General features: G+C 41.7%; 1 protein-coding gene across 1 annotated transcript in view; it reads right to left on the reverse strand.

Annotated features, from left to right (window-relative positions):
- Positions 1 to 14,881, reverse strand: part of LOC140732165 (E3 ubiquitin-protein ligase HECW1-like) — a 453,787-nt gene that overhangs the window by 316,788 nt on the left and 122,118 nt on the right. The window contains 1 exon segment of the mRNA XM_073054406.1: positions 10,792 to 11,092. Within this exon segment, the coding sequence (XP_072910507.1) occupies positions 10,792 to 11,092 (301 nt within the window).

A 14,881-nucleotide genomic window follows, 5' to 3' on the forward strand; every position in this document is an offset into this window, starting at 1 on the left:
TGCTTTGTACAGTCTCATCAAAATCATTGATATATTTGAAAAATACCAAAGGGCCTAGCACAGAGTCCTGGAGAACATCACTTGTCATGGGCCTCCAGTCAGGAAGTCAAACTTCTACCATCAGCCTCTTCTTCCTAACATCAAGGCAAATGTTTTATATCGAATACTTCCTCTGTTGTAATGCAGACTAACCCCGTGAGCTCCCCATTAACTATCTCAAGGTTTGAATACTTCATATCTCTCTCCAAGGTAAAAACAGAGGGAAAAGTACTCTGATTAAGTTAATCTAATTTTATTTTTATTCAAACAAATAGCCTTATGTTATTTTCCTAAGAACTAATCATTAAAATGACAAAAGATCTTTCTTGACTCAGAGATGCTTTTAATGCCAGAGATTTTTTTTCTCAGTCTGGAGACCAGCCTGGTTCCTCTGAGTACTGTTCTTTTAATGTCTGACTACTCTACTCACACGTCTGCTTCATTCTTCGTTCATATTATGTGCGTGTACTCGTGCTCAGATACAAGCATGAGGGAAGAGGGGCTGTATGCATCCATCTGTCCACATGGCCAATGCAACACAATGAAAATAGTGGAAGGTTTATACATTTTCCTGCCTTGATTGATTCTTAGAGGCTCTAAACTGAGCCCCGAACTCCCTTCAGCAGCATGTAAATTATCCTATGTCACTATTCCAAACAATAGCAGCAAATTACTTAATACCCTGGCCAATAAGTTAAACTCATATTTTGCAGAGATGCCAAAACAAGAAACAAAATTTGTAATGTATTTTCCAAATAAAAATTATAATTTACGCTCAACATTACTTTTATTTGAAATAATTAGCAGCGTTGTTTTGAAAGGCAATAGCTTATATAAGGTAAACAGAAGTACAATTTGTTTCTTGTCACCGACAGTAATTTAAGTTCTTCAGTATCAATAATGTGTTGTGTTTAGCTTTTGAAAAGAAGTAACAGTTGGCAAAGCTGAATAAAAGGAAATCTGAAACAGTTTTATTCCTTGTACATTTAATTATGCCGTGTTAACATTCACACAGCTCATTGCATCTTTATTGCTGTTGAGTGCAAGATCATGGCCAATCCAATGTACTGTAAATGTTTTACATTTATCTTGTCAATGTATATAACACATCAAAATTCCAGTTCCAAGAAATGATCTTTTACCTGCAATAACTTTATTTAGTCTTAACCTCATCTAAGATATTTGAAAAGAGAACATTGTTCAGTATTTTGAGTTTAAGATCAGTCTCAAGCATAATTAATTTTGCATGACAATGCCTCAGCTTTCAATGTTCTTGTGTTAAATGATTTAGCTCAAAATATTAATCCAAAGTAAAAATAAGGCCAGTTTCAATGGGGTGAGAATGGATTTGGCCCAGTTAAATCAACCAGAAGTTGACAAGCAAAGCTACACCAGAATGTGCCATTAAAGAAAGCATGATCCAGGTGAGGCATATCCCTCTGAGGGGCAGAGAAGATGAAACAAATCCTAAATGATGAACAATATGTAGAAGAAGATAAAGCAAAACAAAAAGGCTGCTTAGGCTAAGTGTCTGGTTGTAAGTATTAGTGAGAATCAGACAAATTATAAAAGAATTATAGGGAAATAATAATTAAGATAAGATTGGGAAAGAGAGTTTTGGAGACAAGATCAACAATCAACAAAAATTAGGATCTAAAGATATTCTATAGACATCATAATAGGGAAAAGGTGATGGCAGGTCCATAAAGGACAAAAATGGAAACTTGTGAATGGATGTTGAAGTCTCCGGTAAGATACAGAACGAGTTCTTTGTTTCTGTTTTCACCACTGATGAGTTACTTCCAAAATAATAGTAAAGAAGCAGATACTTGCAGCATTAAAGATTGATGGACGGTTGAATTTAAAGTGAGTAAGACAGCAGGACCAGATGGGATACGTTCTGGGATCTTGACCAAAGCACAGGAGGACATCACAGTTGCTCTGATTAAAATCCAGCAATGAGTACTGGATACTGGAGTGATGTTAGAGGACTGCAGAGAAGCTAATTCCCATGTTCAAAAAGGATACAAGGATAGGCCTCGCAACTACTGAACCAATCAGTTTAACTTAGTGGTGAGAAAACTTTTAGAAATAGGGATCTGAGACAAGATGAACTGTCACCCAGAGGAAAGTGGATTAATTAAGGCAAGGCAACATTGATTTGTTGAGGGATGAGCCAATAATGGAATTGATTTGAGTAATACAGTCAATGTGATGGACATGGACTTGCAGAAGGCTCTTGGTATATTGCAACATAACAGACTTCTCAGCCAAGTTGAAACAGATGGAATGGATATCAAGCTGACTAATTAACTGACAACAAACAATTGTAGTGAATAGTTATTTTTCCTGACTGAAGGAAGTGTACATTGGCAATCCTCTGGGACAGGTATAAAAGCCTTTGTCTTTTTTTTGGATTTATGTTAATGTCCTAAACTTGGGGACACAAGCCACAATTTCTAAATTTCTAGATGACACAAAAACTGGCAATATTATGAACTGCAAACACGGTGGTGATAGATTGAGACAAAATATAAACATGCTGCTGGAATTGGTAGATGCATATGTGATGAATAGCACAGAAAAATGTGTGGTGATGACATTGAGTAGAAAGAATGAAGATAGGGCATATAGAACATAGTTCTAAAAGTGGTACAGGAATCGTGCACACGTTATTGGAAGTGGCAGGGCAGGTTAAAAAAACAGGCATACACAATTTTGATCTTTAACAGGAGAGACATAGAGTATAAATCTGGGAGGTTACGCTGAACATTTATAAAATACTGGTCTAGCCTTACTGTGTCCAACATACTGTGGTCTAGTCTGTTTGCTGCATTATAAGAATCAGAAAAAGATAGTAGAGAGATTTGTTCAAGAAAAGATTTGTTTGAGTATTACCTACCATCAAGAACTACAGTTACATGATAGATGTTTGATTTGGAGCTGGTTGAAGATTTGATTGAAGTACTGTGTGGTATATGAAATAATGAGGGGTCTGGACAGATTGATAGCAGGAAACTGTTCCTTTTGGTGAATGGTTCAAGAACAGGAGCTGTGATGTATAAAACAAATGGGAAAAGAATTATGAGTGACATGGTGGAGACAAATTCCATTGTTCCATTGTAGCCTTCAAGAAGGAATAGGATAAATATGTAGTAGAGGTAAAGTTGAAAGGTTACAGAAAAAGGTCCAGGGCATGGAACTAGAATGTTCCTCTGGTAGAGAGCTGTGTTGTATTAAATTTTGTAAAACATTGGATGATTATCTGAACAGTTCAAAATAATAATTTAACTCTTTTTGAACTCAGCATGCTTGGTCTGTATGTCTGTTAATGAGTAATGTTTGTGAAGTGTCTGTGCAGATAAAACACTCTAAGTCTGTTAATGTCTAATGTTTGCTAATAGCAGCTGGATTCTTTCCTAGTTTCAGGTACCATTAACAAGAGGATGTCTGTTAATAACTAAATGTCTGTTAGTCACTTTGAGAGCTAAGTTGATGGATTCTTTTTCAGTGTCTGTCAAGTTAGCTTGATGGATTATTTTTTTGGAGTCAGGCTTATCACTTACCATATTAATGTCCTTTTGTGCGTATAAAGGAAATGTTGTGTCCAAACCATTGGTGGACTGAGGAGTGACCATTAAAGTGTGTAATTGATTTATAAGGGTATGCTGAACACTATTTTAACAAGCATGTGTTAGTTTAAATGAAAAAAACCCAGGCTGAGTTAATGGCATGAGAATTAAAGATCAAAGAGTTTGGCTGTTTCTGGGTCTTTCTGCCTTGTGAAACTTGTGAATATTTTGAACTGTCTTTCCCTGGTTTCATTGGATTTCACCCAGACCAGATATTGCAATTAGTGCCTGCAACCCGGGAGTAGTTTTATGAGTGAGTTGGAATTCGAAATTCCCCTGACATCAGCAAAAATCAAGTGATGTCCAAGAATTGCAAGCCCTGAAATCTTTGTGGAAATCTTTAAGACTTGCAATGTAGTCACTGGTGAGGTTTATTTGTGCTTTCTATTTTATGATAGTAAGTTAGGCTTAAGTTACTTTGCTGGGCTTGTATGCATATTAGCAGATCTCCTATACACTTGAGTAGTTTAGGTCCAATCAACCCAGCCCATTACAGGAGTTAGTGGATACAAATGGCCTCCTTCTGTGCCATATATAATCTATTATATTATGATATTCACTTTGTTATTGAGTACTGGAATATTAATTTTTACTTAATATAAATCCATGTTAATTTCTTTTATCACCAAATTCATCTAAACAAATGGTAAAAATAAGTATGATTAAATTTCACCATCTAGGAAACATCCATGGTTTTTACTTTAGCACTTTGTCCTTCTAATCAATGATCCTATATTTTCTTTGACAATGTGAAAGAAAATTGGATATTGCTGCTCTCCATTATGAACTAGTCAATCTTTTGCAATCAAACCTTCAGTCAGAGACAGACCACACCAGTAGCTTTGCCAACCCCACTGCTGTATTGATGAAGCAAGATTCTATTGAGACGTATTGAAATGAATGATCAAATTGAGCTGTTGGCTTTCTCATCCCACAGAGGGATTGGAAAGAGATGTAAAAATTTAAAAGACAATTCATTGAAAACTTACACAACATCTAAGGGCATTCCCTTTGCCTATCTGATAGAAACTGTGACTGAAACAATATTAAGTTAGATATGCTTATCATTATCCAAAGCATGTAAGAACTGTCCCTTCCCCAACTGGACTCCTCATCCAAAATCTTCAAGTGGCACTTAACTAACCAAGCTCCAGATGTCCAGTTTATATAAATTCCCTTTGATCCTTAGACCCACCCGAACTATCAGAACAGAGATATGGAGCATATTTTTAATATCTCGAAGAAAAGACAAAAAGAATAACATGCCCTCCATATTTCATCACCATTGCAGTCTAGACATAATTGCAGAGTGGGAATCCAATTTGGGTGTCAGTGATCCAAAACATGGAGCACCAGTAACAGAAACAAACAGACATAAGGCCCAGATTTTGTGTTAGTATTGATGGAGACTGCCATTGTTACACCATTAAGCTGACAAGAATCCAGAAGCTATGGTCACTGATGGAGGAGCTCTCCATAGGATGCTCTATTTCTAATAATCTTGACAGAATCAAAAGGCATAATTTGAAATTTTGTATACTCAAGTTATTTTGAAATTCGTCATACTGTAAGATCTTTGAAAATGCTACACTTCCACTGGTCTAGGTAAAATTTTAGGTTCATACATGTGCTTTGTAATATCCTCAGATAATATTAGATTAGATTATTTGTCACGTGTACATTGAAACATACGGTGAAATGTGTCATTTACATCATCGTTTGTGAAGTGCTGCGAGGAACCCAGAAGTGGCACAATTTTGACTTCAGGTACTAAAATGGCATGCCCAGAAATTACTAACCCTAACCTGAATGGGTTTCTGGAGGAAAACCATGTGGCCATGGGGGAATGTACATATTCTGCACAGACAGCAGTGAGGATTGAACCCTGATCTTCCTATATCTGGCGCTATAAAGTGCTACACTAGCTTTTTAGGGTAAATAGTTACCAGCATATACAAATTTTTACTATTTAAAAATGCGACCAGTATTTATTACTTATTTATTATTTATCTTTTTTTTGTTTCCATATTATCATATATTGCATTATACTGCAGCTGCTAAGTTAACAGATTTCATGACACACGCCGGTGATAATAAATCTGATTCTGATTACGCTATTTTCTAGACTTATTTGCTTCAGTTTATGGTTAGGAATATTTAAAAATATAAAGAGATTTTAAAAATAAAAGTAGTAGTTTTTGATTTAGCAGTGGAAGGCAGTGATGGGTATAAACTCTAATAGTGGAATGAAGCAATTGATTATAAAGAGAAACAATCACGATTAGAGCCTCAATAAGGGATTTGCCAGTGGAAACCCAGAGTATGAAAGAGGCCAATGTAGTCAATATAGATGGTTTAAATTGGCAATGTCAGTGACACAATCATACTGCTAGGAAATGTAATTTATGTCCATCCTTGGTGACCACTCATGTCATTTGTCCATTTCACCCAGATTTCCACTGAATGCACACATTTGAGAAAACTTAGAAATTCATGGCATTCATTTCTAAGAAAGAGTACATTATTCTTCAAAATATGTATCAGTCTTTTCTGAACAATACAGTGTCATGTGGCGACCCACTTTCTGCACAGGCAAACTGGCTCACAAATAGCCAGCGCGCGGGGAGAGACTTTGGTAATGCACCTCTGATGTCATTTCCGCCCGGAGAGGGCGAGCGCTAGGGATTAAATGCCAGCGCCACGAAGTTTGAATAAACTAGTCTCGAAACGACTAGTCTCGTGTTGTTATTTCAGCACTGCGTGTAGCACATCGCTACATTGGTGACCCCGACGGTCAAACGGGATTTGGACCAAAGATGACCGACTCTTCACCTGTTCACGCAGTTTCGCTAAAACTGCCAGCTTTCTGGACGCTGCGACCACGTGTGTGGTTTATCCAAGCAGAAGCCCAGTTCCAGATTCGGCAGATACCTTCTGATTCCATGCGTTACTATCACGTGGTGAGCGCCCTTGACCAGGAGACGGCCGCCCAGGTTGTAGATTTCATACAGTCGCCCCGGAAGAAGGCAAATATGATGCATTCAAAGCACTGCTCATTGGGATCTTTGGACTCTCACGGCGTGAGCAGGGTGCCTACCTGCTTCACCTGGATGGTTTGGGAGGCAGACTGCAGTCAGCATTGATGAACAAGATGCTGGCCCTGGCTGACGGACACAAGCTCTGCCTCATGTTCGAGCAAGCGTTCCTAGAGCGACTGCCCAAGGACATACATCTGCTGCTGGCCGACGCAGATTTCAGCGACCCCCAGAAGGTGGCGGCCTGGGCAGACGTGCTGTGGAAAGCCAAGAGGGAGAGCATGGCGTCCGTCGGTCAGATTACCAGGCCACACACCCAACAGCAGACCAGACCAGGCCTGGCAGGGGGGGCGCACACAACACAGAGGCAGAAGTGAGGAGGACAGTGAACAGTGGTGTTTCTACCACCAGCGGTGGGGCACAGAAGCCCGCCGTTGTCGCCCGCCCTGCAAGGGCCAGAGCCAGGGCCAGCTGCCGCTAATGACTATGGCGGCTGGCCACCAGGACGGCCTCTTGTACGTCTGGGACAAACAGTCTGGACGCCGCTCCTTGGTCGACACTGGAGCGGAGATCAGCGTCTTGTCCCCGACGGGGTACGACACCCGCAACAGGAAGCCTGGACCCACCCTGAGGGCCGCAAACGGCAGCACGATACGGACCTACGGCACCCGCACAGTGCAGCTGCAGTTTGGTGCCAGCCGGTTCACGTGGGACTTCACACTGGCCGCCATGGCCCAACCACTCCTGGGGGTGGACTTCTTGCGAGCTTACAGCCTGCTGGTCGACTTGCAAGGGAAAAGATTGGTACATGCCGAGACTTTCCAGACGTTCTCCCTGGGTGAAGCCAAGTTGCCGGCCCCACACCTGGACTCCATCACGCTGTCAGACAACAAATTCAACAGAATCCTGGCGGACTTCCCATCGATTCTGGCACCGCAGTTCACAGCAGCCATGCCCAGACACAGGGTACAGCACCACATCCCGACTCAGGGACCACCCCTCCACGCCCACGCACGAAGGCTCCCCCCGGAAAAGCTCTGTCTGGCGAAGGAGGAGTTCAAGAGGATGGAGGAATTGGGGATCGTACGTAGGTCCGACAGCCCATGGGCCTCCCCTGTGCACATGGTGCCCAAAGCAGCTGGGGGTTGGAGACCATGTGGCGACTACCGCAGACTGACCGAGGCTACAACTCCAGACCGCTACCCCGTGCCGCACATACAGGACTTTGCAGCAAACCTGCACGGGGCAAGAATCTTTTCCAAAGTAGACTTCGTCCGGGGGTACCATCAAATCCCGGTGCTTCCTGAAGACATCCCCAAAACAGCACTCATCACCCCGTTCGGCCTGTTCAAGTTACTCCGAATGCCATTCGGCCTGAAGAATGCCGCACAGACATTCCAACGGCTAATGAATGCGGTGGGACGCAACCTGGACTTTGCGTTCATCTACTTGGACAACATCCTTATAGCCAGCAGTAGTCGCCAGGAGCATCTGTCCCACCTCCGCCAGTTCTACTCCCGCCTGCGTGATTTTGGCCTCACGATCAACCCGGCCAAATGCCAGTTCGGTCTCGATACCATCGACTTCCTGGGCCACAGGATTACCAAAGACGGGGCAACACCTCTGCCCGCCAAGGTAGACGCGATCCGCCACTTTGCCCGGCCCAACACGGTCAAAGGCTTGCAGGAGTTTGTTGGTATGGTGAACTTCTACCACCGTTTCCTCCCCTCAGCAGCCCGTATCATGCACCCTTTGTACACTCTGATGTCGGGTAAAGGCAAGGACATTACTTGGGATGAGGAGGCCGTGGCCGCTTTCGTTAAAGCCAAGAAAGCCTTGGCAAATGCCGCGATGCTGGTGCACCCCAGAACAGACGTTCCGACCGCCCTCACGGTGGACGCATCCAACACAGCAGTCGGTGGGGTGCTGGAGCAGCTCATCGAGGGGCGCTGGCAACCCCTGGCGTTCTTCAGCAAGCACCTACGACCACCCAAACTCAAGTGCAGTGCTTTCGACCAGCAGCTGTTGGCACTGTATCTGGCAATCTGGCATTTCAGGTACTTCTTAGAAGGCAGGCCGTTCACCGCGTTCACGGACCACAAACCGTTGACCTTCACATTCACGAAGGTGTCCAATCCCTGGTCGGCTCGCCAGCAGCGACATCTGTCCTACATCTCCGAGTACACGACGGACATCCAGCACGTCTCGGGAAAGGACAACGTCATGGCGGACACACTCTCCAGACCAGCTGTCCAGGCCCTGTCCCTGGGGGTGGACTATGCAGCACTGGCGGAGGCGCAGCAGGCAGACGATGAGATGCCCAGCTACAGGACCACAGTCTCGGGTTTGCAGCTGCAAGACCTTCTCGTAGGCCCAGGTGAGAGGACCCTCCTGTGCGACGTGGCTACTGGCCAACCTCGCCCCATTATCCCGGCAGCCTGGAGGCGGCGAGTTTTCGACTCCATACACAGTTTGGTGCACCCATCTATCAGGACAACTGTCCGGCTGGTCTCTAGCAAGGTCACGTGGCACGGACTTCGCAAGCAGGTCAGTGAATGGGCCAGAACGTGCGCACAGTGCCAAACAGCCAAGGTGCAGCGGCACACTAAAGCCCCGTCGCAGCAGTTCGAACCCACCCACCGGAGGTTCAACCACATTCATGTGGATATCGTGGGCCCCCTACCAGTGTTCCGAGGAGCGCGGTACCTCCTAACTATGGTAGACCGGTTCACGAGGTGGCCAGAGGCGGTCCCGCTCACCGACACATCTGCCGATTCCTGCGCCCGAGCACTGATTGCAACCTGGGTAGCACGCTTCGGGGTACTGGCCCACATTACCTCCGACAGAGGCACCCAGTTCACCTCCAGCCTGTGGTCAGCTGTGGCCAGCCTGTTGGGAACGCAGCTACACCACACTACTGCCTACCACCCACAGTCGAACGGACTGGTGGAGCATTCCCACCGTCACCTGAAGTCGGCTCTCATGGCCCACCTCAAAGGGCCCAACTGGGTGGACGAGCTTCCCTGGGTCCTGCTTGGAATTCGTACAGCGCCCAAAGAAGACCTGCACGCCTTGTCGGCTGAGTTAGTGTATCGCGCACCCCTGGCCATCCCAGGAGAGTTCATACCAGCCCCAACAGGGCAAGAGGAAGAACCCTCAGCAGTCCTGGACAGACTACGCGAGAGGCTCGGCAACCTGGCCCCCATACCGACTTCACAGCACGGACGGACCCCGACCCATGTACCCAAAGACCTGCAGAACTGTAAGTTTGTGTTTGTACGAAGGGGCGGACACCGGGCACCGCTACAGCAGCCGTACGAGGGGCCATTCAAGGTGATCAACAACAACGGGTCCACGTACGTTCTGGACATTGGGGGGAAAGAGGAGGTTTTCACGGTGGACCGACTCAAACCAGCCCATGTGGACTTGGCACAGCCGGTTGAGGTTCAGGCACCGCGGCGCAGAGGCAGACCTCCCAAACAGAGGCTGATCCAGACTGTGGACATTGGGGGGTGTATCGCCGGTTCTGGGGGGGGGGGGGGGGGGGTTATGTGGCGACCCACTTTCTGCGCAGGCGAACCGGCTCACAAATAGCCAGCGTACGGGGGGAGACTTTGGTAATGCACCTCTGACGTCATTTCCGCCCGGAGAGGGTGGGCGTTAGGGATTAAATGCCAGTGCCGCGAAGTTTGAATAAACTAGTCTCAAAACAACTTACCAACTGCATGTCGTTATTTCAGCGCTGTGTGTAGCACATTGCTACAGTCACGATAGTTAATACTTTTAAGAGATATGCAAGTTATTTGGAAAATGAGCAAAGACAAGTGACCTTTATTATTTCAAGAACATTAAAAACAGAAATAGGTTTAGGCTTTTGGCCCTTGACTCCTGCTCTGCCATTAAATATGATTCTTGCTGCTCATAACACTTTCCTTAGCAATTTAATGTTATTGCAAGACAATTGTAAATGTTAGGTAAAATGAAAATATGAAAACAAAGGATTAATAACTCTCTGCATGTTCTGACTGCACCTAATCATAAACAAATCCTCTGTGTATTTAAATAATGGTAATAAACATCCTTACCTATGAGATACATGCCAATCCAATCCCCAGCATCTACTTCTTCCTTAATATCCCAGCAGATGATAAGGTCCTGTGACTGACCGATGGTGTAACGGGAGCTGCTGACCATCAAGGTGGAACGACTCCCTGAATTCACCAGGTTCGTGTCACTGTTTGCACGTGGAATGGTGACAGCCATGTTGCGGAATTGCTCAGGGTTGTAGCTGTATCTGAGGGGATCTTTGCATCGCCGTCGGCTCTGAGAGTTTCGGGAAGGCGATGCCATGGCTGCCAAACCCAGAAACCTATTCTGGTACAAGTTCTGAAATAATATAAAAAGATCGTGAATTCCACATCAGCTTTTTGGTGCTAATTAATCATGCACAATAACTAAGTTTGTGGTTGAATAAATGAATGACGATAGTATTTATGAAGTATATTCTTCAAGGTTATTATAGTATTCATGGACAGGGCTGTGTGCTATAACTTGTTAATAATTCTTCTTCATAAAATGAATGGAAGTGTAACATTCATGAGAGATAATGGAATTAGGTAGCATGCTGCTTTAAGCACTGCTCTTGCTAAAGACGTACCTTCAAATTAATAACAGTAGCCTAGGTTATTCAGGAAGGTAAAGAGTTAGAATGTTTTTTAAACTTTTATACTTTAAACACGGTTAATCCTCCTGTTCACATGCTTGGAGAGTTTTGTTGCGCTTGAAGAAGAAATTTAAATTTATCTACCAAAATCCTACGTTAGAGAAATTTATACTATCATGTACACTGAAATCTCTGTTACTATAGGAATTACATTCCAATGCTACCTGCTTGAAATTATGTTACTTTGGACAGAAATAGGAAATAAAGTTGTGCGCACATTTTGTAACTATTAACCTTGAAATAAAATACAACATCTAAAATTTAGTTAACACTTGTATTTTAATCATATATTTCTTTTAACCTTTTGAAAATTATTACAAAAAGCAGAAATTGATGTCATTGAATTGTTTGTAAAATATTTGTACAAATATTTTAAGTTGTTCATTTTTTTTACATCACGTTTTCTTCCAAATGGCTTTCAAAATATGGGTTAGCTCACAAAGATAATTGATTAAGATCAGTGCTGATTGGACTTCGTGACAGATTTACTGGCCCATTTCATAAACACTGCTGAAAAAGAATTGTACACTGCTGGCATTTTGCTGTTTCTGCGACAGTTTTAATGGCAGAAATACCTCCTGATGCCTAAAGTCATGTTATGGACCATTAATGAGCTTTTTTCAAGTGACAGTTGATGTTAGTCCAACTAAAGAGCTGTCCATGAATATATGCATTAAACTCTTATGCCAAATTTAATCTTTGTAAGCAAATTGTCATGGGCTCAGATACAACAAAAGATACATATAGATTTATAGCTTCAATGAATCTCATCTTTCAGTCCCGAAATGTGCCAAACTCTAGAGGTTAATGACATGTAAAAGTGAAAGCCAGTCATGAAACCTGTGTTCTATGTTTTTAAGAGCTCGTCCAATATCGTACTGCTTCTGTTTCTGGCCTTCAAATGTTTCCAACAGAAATAATTCTACAGACAGGTGATGGAAATATCTTGACCAACATTAATTTGAATTTTTGAAAGTAAAGAAATTGAAAAGGTGAAACAAAAGAGCAAAAATGAATTAAAGCTATTAATGTAGATAAGAGAAAAAATCCACAAGATATGTAAAATGCAACTTTTTTCCCAGAATGCAACATTTATAAGGCAAGTGATAAGGCAAATTAACCAGTCCAGAATGGTACTATCCAGTCCAAGTAGCCTTCAAGAAGCTACTTCACTGGGCAAAAAATTCAGTGAAATCACTTTATTTCCAATTTCACTTTTGTTTTGAATATATAACAGACTCTGTGGAGTTGAATGGACCACTGCTTTAAAAGAATATTTCTATTTATGATATATTTTCTATTTCTATATATTTACCAGCTACATTTTTGTTTTGATTAAGTTTCTAAACTTTGCTCAGAGGCTCCATTCTTACCTCACTCCCTGATGGTGCGAAAGTTCCACTGTGGAACAGAACCTTGAGGCCAGAGGCTGATGAACTTGGCTCACACAACAGAACTCTGAGTCCTGCCAATACAATCAGCAGGGAGAGAGGTAAGTATGGCACTTAGACACATTGTAAAATCCATGTTTTATTACTGTGTGTGTCTGAGTACAGGTATGTGCATGTGTGCATGTTAGATCTGTATAGGAAAATAGCCATAGAGTGACTCAGAGTGGTGCAGTGGATTAAAACACCATCCTTGTATCTTTGGGATTCAAGTGGTTATGAGGCTGGTGGAATGAAGGTCGCTCGGCTTGTCAACTGTTACAACTTGAAATGAGCTCGAGTATTTTTAATTAAATACATTTAAATAATTAAAATAGCAGGCATGAATCCACAGTATGAAACTAGCTCTAATTTGGCATTCAATTGCTATATACACTCAGTCTTTATTTGATCCTAGCTATAACTGACGTGGGTGTATTTGACAGTGACTTTGGATAACCTAAATGAAAATTTGCTTCAGCCTCCAGAAATATCATTCCTCAACCTCAATGATTTTTTTTTAAACAAGGTGTATTTTGACTCAAGCATAAGCTGTTAGCTTGGTTTTCTCCAATCTAGTTTTTAAATTAATGTTGAACTACAATCTAAATAATAAGAAAAGTACAAAAATATCTTATTTCTATCATCTATTTTTACTTTATATTTTCTGGAGATAAAGATACTCCTTCAATAGACAAATCTTAAAATTATATGGCTTTAATCAGAGAGGCACTGACTAAATTATTTAGATTACACCATATCGTCTCTCTTAGCTAAATGAATAATTACAACAAATTAAATTGAATCAATTGAATATTGTTCAGAAGTATTTATAATTCACAAATATGTGTTGAAAATATAATTTTCCCTAATGTAGCTGAAGTTTAAGCATTCATGTTTATGTCCTCATCAGCAGAACAAGAAGATTTAATGATGTAACAGAGATTAGATTAAAATTATTATAAGGTATCACTTTTTTATTTTCTCTTTTAGATTGGTAGGAATATATTGTTTATCGGATTACTGCCCAGGGTTTGGTTAATGTCATGCACTTTCTGGGAAAGTAAAGGGTAGCTAAACACAGAGGTGTCTAGTGTAAGAGAAATGTCAATGCTTATGTCATCAAGACCAGCGTGTATACATTTCTTTTGGATAATGGGCCTGAATTATTGATCAGGAGGATGATTGTTTTTATTAGATACTGATTTTCACTAGTTGATAGAAACATATCACGTTAAAATGAATTCTAATGCCATTTATTAATGCATTTATCAAGAATTTAACCTATTCTAAGTAGCTACTCTGAATAGTTGTGGACTAGGTGCTTATCAAGTGAGCATGTCTTGTATGGTGTCTAATTTATCGAGTGTTGTGAAACAGCACTCACCCAGATAACAAGAAGAATGGGGAAAGAGTGGGAATGTTATATTGAGATTGATGATTAGTCATGAATGTACTGAATGACAGAACAGACTCGAAGGGTCAAATGGCCTACTCCTACTCTTAATTTTCTACTTAACCAAGATTTACACATAAATAATCCACTTTCTGCAATTGCTGCTGATAATGAGGTGGCATTTAGAGTTCAGGTGTGTGGTACTGTAAATGACTACTCTCAGGGAATTTTATTTAGTCAACCTTCATATACCTTATGATTTTTCAGTCTATATATCAGGATAAGGATGGAGTACTGAAAGAAAGGAACGTTTGCCCAGCAATCTATAACAAAGGTCACAGCAAACATTACAGTCTGCAATGGATGAAGAAATTCATTTCGGGCCATCAAGAAACTGCAGTACATTGTGGTTAATTCTGCAGAACAGGTTATTCCTCACAGACTGTTCAAGTAATACTGAAAAGTAAGGTGGCATGTTTAAATTAAACTTGAGTGTGGTTTGGTAATAAAATTATTTTGAAGAATTCCATTACTAGAGAGGAAATGATTAGTGCTTCACAATACTAGGTGCTATGAAATTGATATTGGTAGAGCTTTATAATATTTAATTTATCATTTAAAATATATCT

Source organism: Hemitrygon akajei, chromosome 8, assembly GCF_048418815.1.
Source record: "Hemitrygon akajei chromosome 8, sHemAka1.3, whole genome shotgun sequence".
Classification (NCBI taxonomy): domain Eukaryota; kingdom Metazoa; phylum Chordata; class Chondrichthyes; order Myliobatiformes; family Dasyatidae; genus Hemitrygon; species Hemitrygon akajei.